At 45.8% G+C, this 15779-nt stretch overlaps 1 protein-coding gene across 1 annotated transcript; it reads left to right on the forward strand.

The window, feature by feature from the left end:
* The first annotated feature begins 1500 nt into the window (after positions 1-1500).
* Positions 1501-14175, forward strand: Clec20a (C-type lectin domain containing 20A). Its single transcript, XM_051148330.1, has 9 exons — positions 1501-1939; positions 3320-3388; positions 5137-5502; positions 6533-6649; positions 7763-7993; positions 8331-8418; positions 11168-11287; positions 11925-12111; positions 14095-14175. The coding sequence occupies exons 1-9, from the start codon at positions 1501-1503 to the stop codon at positions 14173-14175; spliced, it is 1698 nt and encodes a 565-aa protein (XP_051004287.1).
* The last annotated feature ends 1604 nt before the right edge of the window (positions 14176-15779 follow it).

Genomic DNA, 15779 nt, shown 5'->3' on the forward strand with positions numbered 1-15779 from the left:
TCTTAGAAGGTCCCCTCACTGAGCATGGGACTGGAACCATGAGAGTGTCTGGGTGGTCCCCATTTAAAGCCCATCCTCTCTAAGCACAAAATGTGGAGCACCCCAGGTAGAAGTGGGGTGATCTACTGGACCTGGAGAGGATGACAAACTGGGCCCAAATGGCAGAGGGCACAGCTAGAAGTGGAGAGTTCCAGAAAGCTTGCTATAGTTGACAAAATTTTCTGTGAGATTAGTTTCCAGGGACTAGAACAGGATGGCCCAGCTGGGACTCCAGGATCCTGGCTCACAGATGGAAGGAGGGTACTACAGTGTCTGGGCTTATTGAGGGTCCCAAGGGGCCAATGGGGTTTTTTTCATTCTGTGGAATGTGATCCATTAGTCCCTAAAACCAATTTAGTGGGCCACAACAAGAGAGCTTTAAAAATCAAATAAAGTATCATTTTAAGAAAAATCAAAGTGAATCATACATATTGTTTTTCCTCTTCTTTCTTGGGCACAGAGATCCTCCAGCCGTTCTCAACAACAGGCAGCCTCATTGACTCTGGTGGGTACTAGAGCTTCTTTCATTCCTGGAGAGTGCCTGTCAGGCCTCTCTCCTTCTGTGCCCCATCTTGCACGACTGTCCCTTGGTATTCAGGCTCAAGGCTGGTTTTCTGTATTCTAGGGTCCCTAAGACCTCAACAGTGAAGACCTCCTTCACTCCCCTTTACTCTGTAGGGTGGATAGCCATGGACAAACCCTCCCTTGCTAGAACCTGGAAAAGTGGGTGGAGCCAGGGAGGGATGAAAGGGGTCAACACTGAGATATTAGGGTATGGGTGGGGCTCCTAGGAGAAGTTTTCTGCCTCTTGCCTTCTGTCTCTGTCTCCCCACTTTTCTTCAGCACATGGAGTGCTTTGGGTGCACCTAGATGGGATTAGGGCTACATTGGCAAACAAGGCTTTCTCTTGTTTCCCAGGATGCCTGGTGGAGACAACAGAAGCAGAATAAGCTCTTTTCTCCAGAAGCATCTGAGGAACTCTGATGCTGGTCCCAGAAAGCACATGCTTGCTCTACACCAGAGTATACCCAAAATGTTCTCTGGGTGACCCTAAACCCACCTAGAATTCCTGATATAGAAGTTATGCTATGCTGTGTTTAAGGGTTTGGGCTGGGAGCCATACAGTGTTCTGGAGTTGGCTGTGTCTCCTTCCCACTTAGTGGCCTTAGTCATCTATTCAACTTTCAGCCATTTGGAGTCCTTATCTGTAAAACAGACATAATGAAATCTTAAGTAGTCCTCAGAGCAGTTCAATGAGCTAAATGGCAAACCATACATGTGTACAGTGGACACTGATGACTGCTGTTATTCACTAGACAAAGGCAAGGAGAAAGTAAAAAAATAGAGACTTGCATGACCAGTTCTTCTGCACCAAGACAGTAGCTTGCAGAAAGGTCCAGAGGTAGAGCTGGTTGTGAGAGGTCAGAAGTAAGGGGTATATTGGAAAAGGAGACACCTACCATGGTATGGCTGAAATCCCTTTGGGACAAGGGTGAAGCGAGGTTGGATAGTCACGTCGCTTCTCCTGCCCCAGCCCTACAACTGGTGAGCAGCAGCAAGACCTTCCACCGGGTGGAGGAGCCTCGGACCTGGAAAGAGGCCATGTGGTACTGCCAGAAGCATTACACTGACCTCGCTGACCTGCAGAGCCTCAACAGTCCAACGAGCATCATGGTGGTCTACTCCCACACCAGAAGTACTCAAGCGTGGATTGGCCTCTTCTACGATGTGCAAATCTCTGGCCTGAGCTGGTCTAGTGGCTCCATCTTTACCACCCCAACATGGAGTGTGCTGCCTACCTTCCAGGATGGCCTCTGTGCTACTCTGTATTCATGGTTCAGTGTCCCTGCCCTGGGGGCTGCCTCCTGCACAGAGCAGAAGCCCTTCATTTGCTATTATGGTTTGTTCACATTAATATTCTGAGCCTGTTCTCTTTAGGACTATTTTGGAGAGTGGGGAGAGGAAGAGACAGTGTATGTCTTGGGGGGGACACCTATGAGGATAATGGATGCTCCCTCACCTTCTATCATTTCCTCATTTCTTCTCTGTGACCTTAGTTCGTAGACTTGCTGTTATCTATCCCCAAGACCTCACTGAAGAACTGGGTATAAATAAGGATAGATGAAAATGAAGCCCGGAATGTTCCATTATGTCTTTGACACCTGCCAAGTAAAGATCTGAGGAGGGAGGGAATGGGAAAGATGGTTGGAGGGTCCATTTACCTATGCAGAAATGAGAGCACAGCTCAAGGTTTTGCCTCATGATGCACAGGGTATGGTCTATTGTCTTCCTGGGGTGGCAGATAGCAGAACACTTGCTCCACAGGACCTTTTGCTACTTGCTAAGTTTTGGGTAGGACCAACTCCAGACAGTTACTAGAGATCTGCCATCAGCACACCATGGTGCCGGCTGCCGGGGATCACCCCATCTTTGTGTTTCACCTATTCCATCTGCCCCTTGGAGCCCACACTTGTACTGTCATTGTTCTCGCCCTTGTCTTATTGGTGCTGGGAGGTCACACAGAAGTGTGGCTGTGGACACAACTGCAGTTTCCTGGTAGAAGTGGCAACCTCTGCCTTTCTTGGCCAGCCGAGGCTCAGCACAGTTCCATGCCACAGGGTGGCCAATGGGTCTGGTAGGAATCCCTGCAAAACCTGGAGGTGTGTATGATGGATTTCCTCCTGCTTCCCTCATGGTCTTAGAACTCGACCACAACATACTCCGACACCATGACGCAGTTCTCTCCAGTTCTGCAGGCCCATTGTGAGTGCATGGGGCCAAATAACCACCCTCTTCTCCCAGTCTGCCCTGTGGCCACTGCTGTGTTGTCTGAACAAGGTGAATTTTAACAGGCACCGGATAACCTCCTTCCTATATGCTCAGCAGACCTTCAAAACACTTGGAGCAACATTCTTTTCATAGCTAACCATGCCCTGGCTGGTCTCTTTGGCCTCCTTGCTTGGCCCTTTCTCTAGCTGCAATGTATTGACTTATTTCTGCCCCCCAACCCACACAGCTTTTCTGCATTTGGCCAGTGTCCTCATTCTCTTGGGACTATGTGGTTTATATTCTCCTTAAAAGCAAGACTCTGCTTGTGTTATTTCTACCACTTTCCTAGGGAGTGGCAGCAGGCATACAATAGGTGCTTAATCTATATTTACAGGAAAAAAAAAAAAAAGGATAACTCGGCTTACCTTTGAGCTTCATTTGGCTTCAACCTGGTGGTTCGGGAGCAGTTCTCACTCTACCCCATAATTTGAAGTCTGCTTCTGTTTTATAGACCCCGCTGTAGGACACCGCATGTCTTTGGTGTCTTCTCTCAAGGACCTGACCACTCTTCCAGAGGAAGGTAACACACCTGGCTTTGCCTTCTCTTTCCTGGGATCTTGGCTTGTTTTGCTCTTATCTCTCCATCTCCCTGGACCAGCATACACAGTGTGGATCTCTATGATTCCCTCTGCTTCTGTCTCTTCTGCCTCATCTACTGTGTGGCTTTGGGGTCCCTGGGCTGAAACCCAGGAGCTGATGGGGCAATGCCTGAAAAGCACAGAGGGGGAGGTAACTAGCTCCAGGTCTCATAAGTGTGTAAACAGTTGCAATCCTGCCACCTGGGTCTTCCTCTGGGGGTCAGGAGTTGGGGAAAAAGTGGGTCCTTGCTCTCTGCCTCAAGAGGAGTATTTCTCTCAAGATTTCTGTCTCTTAGACAACATTGCCCTGGCGTTTAAAAGGAAAGTTTCTTCTTATCTGATACAGAAAAATTCTATGATAAATAGTCAATCCTATGATAAATAGTCAAACATTCAGAGCGTGTTCTCTGAGTGTTGCTGAAGGTGGAGTGAAATGGCAAGGGCTTCTAAGGCAGGCTGACCTGCGCTTTAATCTCATCTTGAACTGAATTTGGGGTGAACCTCTTCTACCTAAGCTATGAAATAAGATTAATAATAGCTACTTCTCAGGATGACAGTTAATACCAAGAAGTGATGCAGGCCAAGGGCACAGGTCAAGGCTGGTACATGCTAGGGGTATAATATAGAATAATTTAAAAAGATTAGTTTTGGGGTCGGTGAGATAGCTCAGTGAGTGGGTAAAGGTGCTTGCTGCCAAGCCTGATGACCTCACTTCAATCACTGGGACCCACAGTGTGAAGAGAGAGAACTAATTTTTGCAAGTTATCTTCGGCCCTTCATGTGTCATGCACAAGTGCTCAACTGAATATGAAGAACTCCATTTAGACAGGGAAACAGGCAAGCCTCAATGGGCTGAGGTGAGCAGGTATAGGCCAGAGAGTAGGGAAGGGCTCTTGTTTGACTAGGAGGATGCGAGTGCAGATTCTGAAAACAACCTTTTCTTTACCCAAACACCCAGGACCACAGTTGCAGTGGTCCTTTCCAAGACTTCATTTGATAGAAACCAGAGAAGCATGGGCTTGAAGGGGCTTCTCGGGGTGGGGGAGAGGAGGGAGAGCTTGCCTCTGGGACCTGAAGCAATCCAGGAGGGAGAAAGGAGTGTGTGTGTGTGTGTGTGTGTGTGTGTGTGTGTGTGTGTGTGTGTGTGTGTGTGTGTGTGTGTGTGTGTAGTTACTGTCTTATCTGCCTGAGCTCCTGAGAAGCAGATCTGCTGGGATCAGCCTGCTCTGCTTCTGGCCCACATCTGAGCTGACACAGTGGGCTCCTAGGAGGTCCATTCATATTCTCTCTCTGTCTCTGTCTCTGTCTCTCTCTCTCTGTGTCTCTGTCTCTGTCTCTTTCTCCCTCCTTCCTTCTGGCTCCCCTCCCCCTTCTGCCTCTCTAACTCTAAAATTCCTAATGTGTGGTTTTATGTAATCCTAACCTTAGGTACTATTTCTATTGGACAGATGAAGCATTTGAAATGTAAATTGAGCTTATAAAAATCACATAGCTCTAAGAAGAGCTGTAAGCAGAGCAGCTGCTGCTCTGATATTTCACTCATTCTTCAACGTCCCCACAAAATGGTGGTTTTGATAAAAATCTAACCTTCAGGATCACAGTCAAACCAGCTCTTTCCTTAGGCAATGAAGACTGGGCCGCATGAGAACTTGGATCTCAGGCCTGTGGTCTCTGTATTCTTTGCCTCCAGCTGAGGTCAAGATTAGTGGACAGACCTTCATTCGGATTGAACAAACCGTGTCATGGCTTTCGGCTCTGACCTACTGTCGAAACCACTACACAGACCTGGCCGATCTTCAGAGAGTGAGTGACAAGGACAAAGAAGCCCTCCAGCCCATCACAAACGATGCCGATGCCTGGATTGGCCTCTACTTCAATGCAAAGATCAATAATCTGATCTGGTCTAGTGATTTGGGTTCCAGCATCCCTGAGTGGCTACAGAATATGCCTATGTTTGGTCAAGGACTATGCGCAGGACTCCGCACCTTTGCAAATAATCTGCCTCAGATTTATGCACATCATTGCTATGAGCTGAAACCTTTCATCTGCTTCTGTGGTATGTGAGAGTCCACTTGGCTCATTGAGGGTATAATAAATTTATTAGACAGTGGGAGGTATTTAGGATAGACGTAAACAAACACTTGGAGGCTTTGAGGGTAACAGAAATCTACAACAGTCTTTTGACTTGAGACTAATATTTTAAAAACATTATGAGGGAGTTGTAGTTATTAAATCCTGGGGCTCTTCAAAGGATGGGATGAAGTCCATGCAGCCTTATTTCGTCAGCAGTTAGCAACAACAGTTAGTCAACACACTGATAGCCATGAGCCTGTACTTTAGTATCAGGTAGACGTCACTACTTCCTAGAAGACAGGCAGATTCTGGATTCCCTTTTCCTTACCTGGAAAACACGTTTCACAAACTGAGATTGAGGATACCTACCCCGCAGGTTGGCTGAAGGCTGAGAGACAGTGGAGATCTTGACATAGAGCAGGCCCCTTGCTGATAGCAGCTATGGTCACTATGAACTTGAGGGCAACAGGGGCACTCTAGATCTTGTGCATGACGTGCCTCCTCAGTGACGGGCCTCCCATTTTGCCCTTTGCTTTTAGCCTCCCTCCTCTGTTGTACCTTTGTTGAGAGAGAATCCACACACCTTAAGACAACCATCTAACGTACAGTTCAGAGGTTTTTACTGTTTGCATGCTTGTTCAGCTATCACCACTGTCCAATTTAATGACATATTCATCGCCCTCAAAAGTTCTGATCTACTCAGTCATGTCCTACTTTCCCTCCTGGCAATCAAAATAGATGTTATGTCTTTGGATTTGCCAATTTGGGGTTTTCTTTTTATTTTGGATTTGAAGACAATCTTGTCTGCTATCTGTAGAACAAATTAGTATTCCTTGATGTGCTGTTGTGAAGACTAAAGGTGGAGGACCTATGCAGTGATTTATACAGTGTGCAGTAACTGGGTCCCCTGGGGGGGTGTTTGCTATGGTGGAGGGTGACTGACACTGTGTCTGTTGTGACTTCTCATGGGGTTGGTATGACAGTCTGCCCTTATACTCACTGTTTCCTCATAGACCCCTCCATTGGACATCGACAGTCAGCAGAGATGCCTCTACTCCTTGATAATTCTTCCCTCAAAGTGACTCACCCCTCACAAGTTACTACAAAGACAACCTCTAGTCCAAACACAGGTACTCTGAGTCTGTTCTTGGCTCTGTCTGGGGTCATCTGGGCCTAGGAAACTAGGGAAAATGGTTGGTCTACACACAGCAATGGAGGGTGGAGCCCATGTGAGTGGCCCTCCCTGAAGTGCTAGTAAGTGAACAGAGATGAGGTATGCTGATTGTGTGGCAATCCATTACTACTTACACCAATGAGGCTTTCTGCTCCCCCTCACACTGCTTGACTAACCAAGGGTAGGGAAAGGAGGAATTGGTTTACCACAAACTTTCTGCTTTGTGGGCTTCTGAACTTCAAGCTGTAGAACCAGGATGACCAACAGAGGCGGTGTAGTCTCTTAAGTGCAGAAAAAAAGGCCCGCGACACAAAGGGACAGATATGGCGCTCCTGGGGGGAACAGTCACCAGAGAGGCCTTGGAAGTTCAGCATCCAGAGAAAGGATGTACAACAAAGGAGCTCCATCACAGTGCCAAGAGTGTGCTCCTCTGCTGTGAGAGAGGGATGAGCTCTTGAGGTTTTGTGATGTTATTATAAGGTAGAGGAGATGACCAAGATCCAACAATGGGCAACAAATACAACCAAGAAGACCCCAAAACAGAACAAAGGCAGGGTGCATTCTGATAGAGCTCACAGCCAGACAGATAAAGGCCGGTATTTTAGCAATGTCAAAGGCATGAAAGAGAAACAGAAAACAGGAATCAACAACCAGCCACTGTAATAGCAGAAGGATTTCTGGAGTGGTTTTAGAAGGATGAGGAGGTTGGGTGAAGGATGGCAGGAAAGAGGAACTGCTAGTGGGCTTGTGTGGTGATGTCATTGCTGGGAGCTGGTGAAGGCAGCTTGGTTCAAACCCAGGTTAAAAAACTGTTTTCTGTTTTCCTGTTAAGGTCTAACCTGGCTTCTATCCAGTTGTCTCAGGCTTACTTAGGTTGACCCAAAAAGGTTCAGAAGGCCCTCTCTGCTCAGTCTGCCTTCAGCATGGTAGAGAAATGAGGGCCTGAAGCTATGATCTTCCCTGATCTGCCCCACTTGGGATAGTAGGAGTTCCTGATCTGCACTAGGGCCTTCCTTGAAAAAGGTTCTGTGCCCACTGTATCCCACATAAGTCTTGTTTCTTGTCACAGGGACTAGCACTGGCTCCATAGATGCCTCCCGAGCACTGGTTTCAAGAACCTGGATCCCAGAGCAAGTGAGTCATGAACCAATTGTGGTCAGCTCGGGCACCTGTGGCTTCAGCGTCTGTGACACCAGCACGCCCACACCCACTACCACCACCACCACCACAGGCCTCACCTCCCTCCAACCTCAAGGAGTGGTTCCAATAAGTCCTCTGGCAACCCCTGCACCTTCAGAAGGTACATTGGTTTGAGAAGGGCTCACAGGTCCACTGGTCATCACTGCTCATAGCTTTTGTCTTCAGACTCTGAGAACCCAGGAAGCAGTTTGGTTCTGGGAGAAGGGCCCAACACACCACTGCTAACTCCTCAGAGCTTGTCTTTGGACCTTGGAAAGTAACTTAGTTCTGGAAGGAAAGTCCACACCACTGGTCAGTCACTGCTAGAACCACAGCCTTGGATCTTGTATCCTGAGGCAGTCTTTCTGTTCTTGGGGAAGGGCCCACTGCCATTGCTCAGAGCTATTCTTTGAATTTTGTACCCTTGACACTAAGGCCACACTGGTCCTGTGTCTCAGGAAAGTGGATCAGTTCACCACAAATGGCCTGTGACCCCAGATTACCAATGCCGATTGTACTGCAGAGCCTGCAGAACCAGGGGTCCCTGTAACCCAAAGTGGGTTCAAGGCTCTGGGGAAGGAAGCCACAAGCCTCTGGCTCAGCTCCACTCACAACGTTTCAGCTATTTCCATGTTGGCAATATTCTCCGAGTCCTCCTCATTCAGTCTGTCTCACAGCTCAGAGGGTCTGTCTTGCTTTGTAGAGACTAAAGAAAATGATATGGAGGCACTGGTCTCAGGGAGGCCAGCACAGATTCAAAGAGATGGACACCATGCTTCTGCAGCCTGGGGCCCTGATGCCAGCACTGAGCCAGCTGGGAGCCTGACAGGAACTGCTGCAGGTGCTTATACACTTCAGTAGGGTCGGGTATCCCTGCCCATGAGTTCCTCTGGGACATCAGCAGCCAGACACCAAGTTGCAGAGTGTAGAGCCGAGTTCAGGAATCACATGGCTAGACAGGGCAGCATTGCTAGCCTCTCTACAGGGAATCCTGTCTGGCCAGCGCCAGTTCATGAGGCCATTCCCTTATCAAGTAGGCTAGAGATGGGGAAGGCAGGAAGATTTAGGAGAATCTGCCTGTAAGAGCTGAAGTCCGACAGTCAAAATTGGAATGGTGCCTCTGTAAATGATTGTGCGCAGCCTCAGACAACCAGTTTCCTCCCTCCCTCACTCCCTCCCTCCCTCCCTATCTCCCTTCCTCTCTTTATTCTCTTTGAGATAAGGGCTCACTGTATAGCTCAGACTGGCCTCCAACTCACTGCAATCCTCTTGTCTCAACCTCCCAACCAGAGGGACCACAGAAATGAATGAACACATCTGTCTCTGTAACTTTCTTAACTTTATCGAATTTCATTTCTCTCATGTCTAAAACAAAGACAACATCAGTGTGATACAGTACCTCTCAACTCCTGCTTCTGGCAGACAGTAAATGCTGTCGTTACCATCTTAATCGCAACTCAGTAGTGACATTCAGTGTGCTTACCTTAGTAGGTACATAAGGCTCATTCTCATGTCATTACATGTGATGATCAGCTATGAACTGAGTATTACAGACTCTCCCAGGCAGGGGTGGTTTGGACTTCCTTTTTTTCCATGCTGTGAGCCCTGTCTTATGCAACCTGCCTTTCCTGTAGATACTGTGTTTCAACCAGGGTGAGCAGGCCTTGCCTCCTGCTTTTAGACAGAGGCAATCTGATGAGAACAGACAGAGACAACTGGGACAGCTTGTGAGTGTGAAGTGTAAACCAAGGGTGGAATGTGGCTCATTCTTTGGAAAGAGGTATGAGTACCATGGCGGTAAAATCTGGACATTCTTCCTTGCTGAAAGACCAGTATGGGCCAAGTCGGACATGTCAAACGGTTAGGTTTCTCTGGGATGGCTAAGCAGGCTAATGTGGTTAGCATACAGGTTACATTTTGGAGGAAGGAGTAGCAGGGATGAGGGAAAAGAAGGACTGTGGCCAAATTCTGAAGGACTTGAACCTGCAGTCAACAGGACCAAGCAGAAGGTTTCAGAAAATGAGCCAACTGCTCAGATGTGTAGTTACTAGAAGCGGCTGGTGACCTGGGGCCATGCTTGCCTTAGGATGCTAAAAGGAGCAAACAGCAGGACTCAGCATGCATTATCACAATATTCACAGTAAGAGGAAGCATGGACCACAGGCTAAAAAAAGATCAGAAGGCAATTTGTAACACTATGCTTATGAGTATTTTGTGTTTCTCAGTCCTACCGATTTGTTCACTCATTAAAGAGATGTGTAAGCCTTTGGGTGAAGAAAAATGGGCTGGTAAGGGGAAGGCCCACCAGGAAAGAACAGCCTGAGTGAGGCACGCCATGAAGACCAGATCTACATTAGCCACAAGTGAAACTAGTCAGCACACACCAGCAAAGACACAATGCAGAACTCTTGGTTCTGTTCATGAAACCACAGAAATAAATGCGACTTTAAAAATCAGCTTAAGTTTTATTTTAAAATGTATTTCTTAGCCTAACAACAGTTTGATCAAGATTTAAAGTCTGTAATAATGAGAATGCAGGAAGAACAGACACACCCAATACTGTAGGCTATCAACTGGTACTGCCAAGCTGGCAAGGTGTGTATTTTAAAATGGGCATGTCCCTTCCTAGGAAACTGATAAAGGGGATACGAGTTCAAAGTAAACACACACATGCATGCACACACTGTGCAGGCACGCATGCACCCTCCCAGCATTGTTTATTGTACTGAAAGTTAGAAGTGCTGGATTTTCCTGGGGCTATGGCATTTTTCTTAAATGATTTATAGTAGTAGACCTGTAAGTAATGTGAATATGTCCCAATTTGGAGATGGGGCAATTGCAGGAAGAAAAACACAGGATTTGGGGACTGAAGGCGAGAGCACCCGAGGACTCCTGGCCTCTGGCGGGAGTGCCTAGGGTATGCCCAGAAGAGGTTAAAACTTGGCTTGGGGAGTTGCTGTGGTGGAGACATCAAGGCGGCTCTGTGTAGCATGGGCAGAGGTTGTGCAACTCACCTGGTAATGCAGAGTGCTGGGCTTCCTGGGCTAAGGTCTACTAAAAAAAGGACCCTGGAGCTCACGTCAAACCTCATGCTATTGCTCAAGCCCCACAGAACCTGATGCTGGAGAAGTGGCGGGGGCAGGGGTGGGACAAGAGAAAAACTGGCAGGAGCAAGCAACTGGGCACAGCAGGGCTGCCCTTGACTGTCTTGGGGCTCACAGCCAGTTTTACCAGTATCAAACCCCTTGGCTCTTAACTGCATTTACAATAACTCCTTTATTCTTCCTTCCTGTAGCTGTGACCAGCAGAGAGGGTGGCACACGTATAGGAGATACAACTACTACCACTCAGGCCCAGCATTTAAGCTCACCAAAGTACCCAGAGTTGAACGAGAAACTGGTAGCAGCGGAATCAGGTAACTGCCTCTGTTTGCCAACCTCATCATCTAACAGCCCACTACTTAGAAATGGACAGTCACTCCTAGCCCAGGGCACTTGGAGGCCTTAGGAAGGATACCATGAGATCTTATGTAGGCAGTAGGGTTAGGAAGGAAGAAGACATGGACTCTAGTCTAAGCTGTGTGACTGCTGCAAGTAGAGGGACCCCAGGTTCTGCAGTCTTTCTTATCTACCAAAGGTGCTCAGTAAAAACTACCCTATCTCATATGGTCGCTGTGAGCACACAAGGTACTCAGGCAGTGGAGCACTGTAAGCTACCAAAAGCTGCACAAATACATGTCCTACCATGAGGCTGTAGTTTTTGTCATTAAGAGAACTTCTTTGGGAGTTTTCTGAGGTAGGGAGCCCAAGGGAAGGTAAAATTCCAGCAAGAACAGATGACCAAGGACATCTGTGTAGCAGATTTATGAACAGAGAACAGAAGGTTACAGAGATGATGGAAGGGATTGCTGATGGGTGCCCAGGCTGTGGGAAGAGGTGATGCTGCTCTAAAACAGGACTTCCTTTTGGGTGGGTGGGGTTAACTGTGGGCAAGCATTGTGTTGCTCAGCCGTTTCCTTCTTTCTCTCTTTGAAACCTTCCATTACCACGTAGCACCTATGGTATCCAATGGGTACCCCTAACTTCCAAGAACTGGACAGTTCACATGGCAATGGGTGACATTCTTCTGAGGCAGGGAACATTTTGTTTTCCAGAGTACTCCTTTGGAATCTTGAAGGCAGATTTTACCATCTCAACACTGAGGGATCCAGAAGAGATGAAAGATCAACTTTTGAGTGAGGTGAGATGTCTTGCTTATTGAATTTTGATCACTCAGGTTAAAGTAATGCAAAGCAGTGTTGTCCAAACCAATATCTTAAGAAGTTGGGGCTGAGGAGATGGTTCAGTTGGCAAATCACTTGCTATGCAAGCATGAGGACCTGAGTGTGACCCCAGAACACATGTGAAAAAATCAGGTGTGGAGGTGCATGCCTGTAACCTCACTGCTCAGTTCCCCGGAACATATTGCCCAATCTATTTGAATGGGTGGGCTCCTGGCTAGCAAGAGAGCTCCTAAGGTGGAGGTCCGGTGAAGACGACAGTCAACCCTGACCACTGGCTTCTACATGCATAGGTACACATCAGCATGCATACTCACCTACCCCTAGTCACAAAGGACAACAAGCTTTGGACACTGAGCTCATTGTGTTCTGCTCCAGGTGGCTACTATGTGCTGCCATCACGTTAGAGCTTTTTTCCCCCTAGCATTTTTTTCAGAGCTCTACATTTAGTCTGGACAGTATGGTCAGAAGCACCTGAGTGTAAGTGTTGTCTTTCCACTTTGTTGTTGTTTAACCTGAGCAAGATTCCCAAGTCTTTCTGAACCTCAATTTCCTCAAGTAATCCACGTGGTTGGTATTACAACTAAATGATGCAAACGGTCTGGCACACAGCTGGTATTTAATATTAGCTATTATTATCTATTATTAGCATTATAACTATAATAACTAAACTGGTAACTGAACATACCTTGAGAACACATTTCTCAAGGGCTCAAGTACCCTATAGGTCATCTATCCCTAGATATGCATCTATCACAAATCATAACTTTATAGATAAGAAGACACTGGCATTTATCTAGCAGCTCTTTGCAACTTATTCAAATGTCAAAGAAAGAGCACATAGGTAATTCTTTCTAGAATTTCACAAAATGAAGTTTCTAGAAGGTCAGTAGTGTTGTGTGCCTGTGCACATTCTTGTACATGCTGGCTAAAGGGAGGGAGGGGACTTGGGAGACTCTGATGCATTTGCTACTGAAAGAGCAACAAGTGCAAAGGATGCAAGTCAGCATCTGATGAGTTCCTCAGCGAACCTTCAAGTAATCAAACCCTAGTGCTACAACGGTCAAGGGGAAACTATTTTGAGTTTTCTGTTTTTGTTTACTGCTTACTGTGAGAGGTATTTTCTCTGGTGCTGGCCTGGGCCTTGCTTTCTGGAGCTACATTGATTGAAACTTTAGATACTAAACTAGAAGCATCTATCTTATGTATTCAACTGGAGTCAATGAGGAAATTCGGTTTAAATTGTTAAATCCTACCTCTTGCTTAGCTTTGTGAGAATGCATTTGCTCTATGAGTGGGATGGCCCTGAGGCCTCGGGATTGGTCCTTAGCACGATGGGAAAGAAAACCAAAACAAAGGCAAGGTAAACAAACTTAATGAGACAAGTGTGCCACAGACTTCCTATCTCACTGATATAAAAGAAATGGGTTGGCAGCAACAAGGTATGTGTGGGGTTTTAACAGCATTTAACATTCCAAATATAAAGCAAGAAAACACCTACAGCTAATGTATCCAAAGTTCAGGAATGGTGGTGAAAAGACACTGCTGCAGATACCTCACATAGTGTTCAGAGGTCAACAGGGAGTAAAGGAGCTCAGGGAACAGCTGTGTGTGTGTGTGTGTGTGTGTGTGTATGTGTGTGTGTGTGTGTGTATGTGTGTGTGTGTGTGTGTGTGTGTTTAAACTTACCCAACCAGTCTGATGTTCAGTTAAGACTGAGAACCAATGAGTAATTTGGTGCTAATGATAAGATGTAGACAGGTGAAGGAAGGCTAAGAAAAAAAAATGGTATGAATGTACATAAAGGATATATATTATTTAGAGCTAAGTGAACCATAGTCGTAAGCAGTACCGGTAGTCTCTCTTTTCCTTTTTGTGGCACTAGGTTATGGATTCCACTGAACTATATCCCCAGCCCCACTTCTCTCTTTTTAATATTTCAGATCCAAGAAGTCTTAAAGCTTACATTAGGTCATGAGGAATTCACACTGAAATGGGTCGGCTTCGAAGTGAACAGAAAATAGCAAGTGTCCATTAATTTTCACGTTCTTTTTAAAGTAGTCTTTTAGATTGTCTTTAGTTTTAGTTTGGTTTGTTTGTTTTTTGAAATTCCTAGAAGCACAAGACTAGAAATAAAATATTCTTGGATGCATAGACCTACATTAGCACAAAATAAAATGACATGTGAACCTGCATTTTTGATTTTTACAGAATGAGAAAGATAAGCTAAAGATAGCACACCTTGAGAAGGATAAACAAGGACAAATCCCCAGCCCAAACAAGAGAAACCCTAGGAACAAACTGTGTGGGGTGTAAGGGAGGAGGACAGTGGGTTAGGCCAGTAGGGAGAAGCTTTCTTTCTAGGGCACTAACATAATACAACAGATGCCAGGGCCAGTTCTTTGTCCTGTGCCTAAGTATTTTACCTGTAAGTCATACATTCTAAGGCATGATGTTCCCAATGCTAAAATGTATCTTCAGAACAACATTCCAGCATTCCAGTGTCCTAAGTGCCCACATGTATATAAACATAGTAGCAACTTTAGTCTGAAATGTTTAAAGTTAAAGTTTATTTGTATTTTTGTAGGAATATCAATAAAAGACCTCAAACGTATCTATATCTGTACATGTACAAGAACCGTCAAAAATTATTCACAGAACAAAAATAAATCTTTTTTAGAACCCAGATAATGAAATGCAGATATGGATCACATATGGAACAATGTAAGTGCTACAAAGCACAAAAATATGGCTTTAAAAATAAAATAAAATCTTGGGTTTTGTTTTCCTAAGGTGAATTTCTCTTTCTTGAAATAAAAAATAAATTATTTTGAACTATCTGTAAAATAGTCATGTGTATTAACACACTCTTATTAAGGCCCTGGAGATGAAAAATAAAATCAGATTTGGAAGATTAGTTCCTCCCAGGTGTGACCCAGGTAAATACGCTGCTGTCTGCTTGAGTTATCTAATACAGCTAAGAAATAGCCAAGCACCAGTCAAACCCAACTGTTGCTGCTGTGTTAGCTTCTCTGCAGAATAGTGGTCATTGAGTTAACTAGCACTTAACCCTTTAGTAAACTGGAAATTGATAGTTCCCCTTGAGGGTTTGGAAATGATATATCCATGCTATTTATATTTAAATGCTTGCACCACACACAGAGGGTGGAGACCCCTAAAATTCAGCTGTGGAAATGTCACTGCACCAACAGTTCAGTCTGGTTTTCATTTCCAAGACTTCTTAGGGAATAATGAGGGTGTCTGATAAAAAATGACAGAGCAGAACATTAAAATATGTGTTGAAACGCGGGGTCAAAGTTCCTCTGTCCCCTCCTTGGGTGGCTTGTTGCACTCAGCAAGGCTAGCTGGGCTGCTGCTCAAGAACCTGAGCGTTAACTGCAGAGGAACCAGACTCCTGTATTCTGTTCTCAGATGGTGACGGTCACCGGCTGCTCTGTATGCTCTGCACAATCAACAAGGATACCTAGTGCTCAAGCCTACGCCAAGCCGAGTTCAAGCCACCTTAACTTATATATACACATAACACATATAGTACATTTTAAAGAGAATAGGATGTTATAAACTCTAAAAGTCAACAAAACAAAACTAAAACCTCAAGGGAACTACG

This window comes from Acomys russatus, chromosome 6, assembly GCF_903995435.1.
Source record: "Acomys russatus chromosome 6, mAcoRus1.1, whole genome shotgun sequence".
NCBI lineage: Eukaryota > Metazoa > Chordata > Mammalia > Rodentia > Muridae > Acomys > Acomys russatus.

What these genes read in the sequence shown, in the direction of transcription:
- Clec20a (XM_051148330.1), top strand. Translation starts at nt 1,501, where the DNA reads ATGGTATGGCTGAAATCCCTTTGGGACAAGGGTGAAGCGAGGTTGGAT. An exon ending in GCCCTTCATTTGCTATTATG is followed by an intron (nt 1,940 to 3,319) that starts GTTTGTTCACAT and finishes TCTGTTTTATAG; the next exon opens with ACCCCGCTGTAGGACACCGC. An exon ending in ACCTTTCATCTGCTTCTGTG is followed by an intron (nt 5,503 to 6,532) that starts GTATGTGAGAGT and finishes GTTTCCTCATAG; the next exon opens with ACCCCTCCATTGGACATCGA.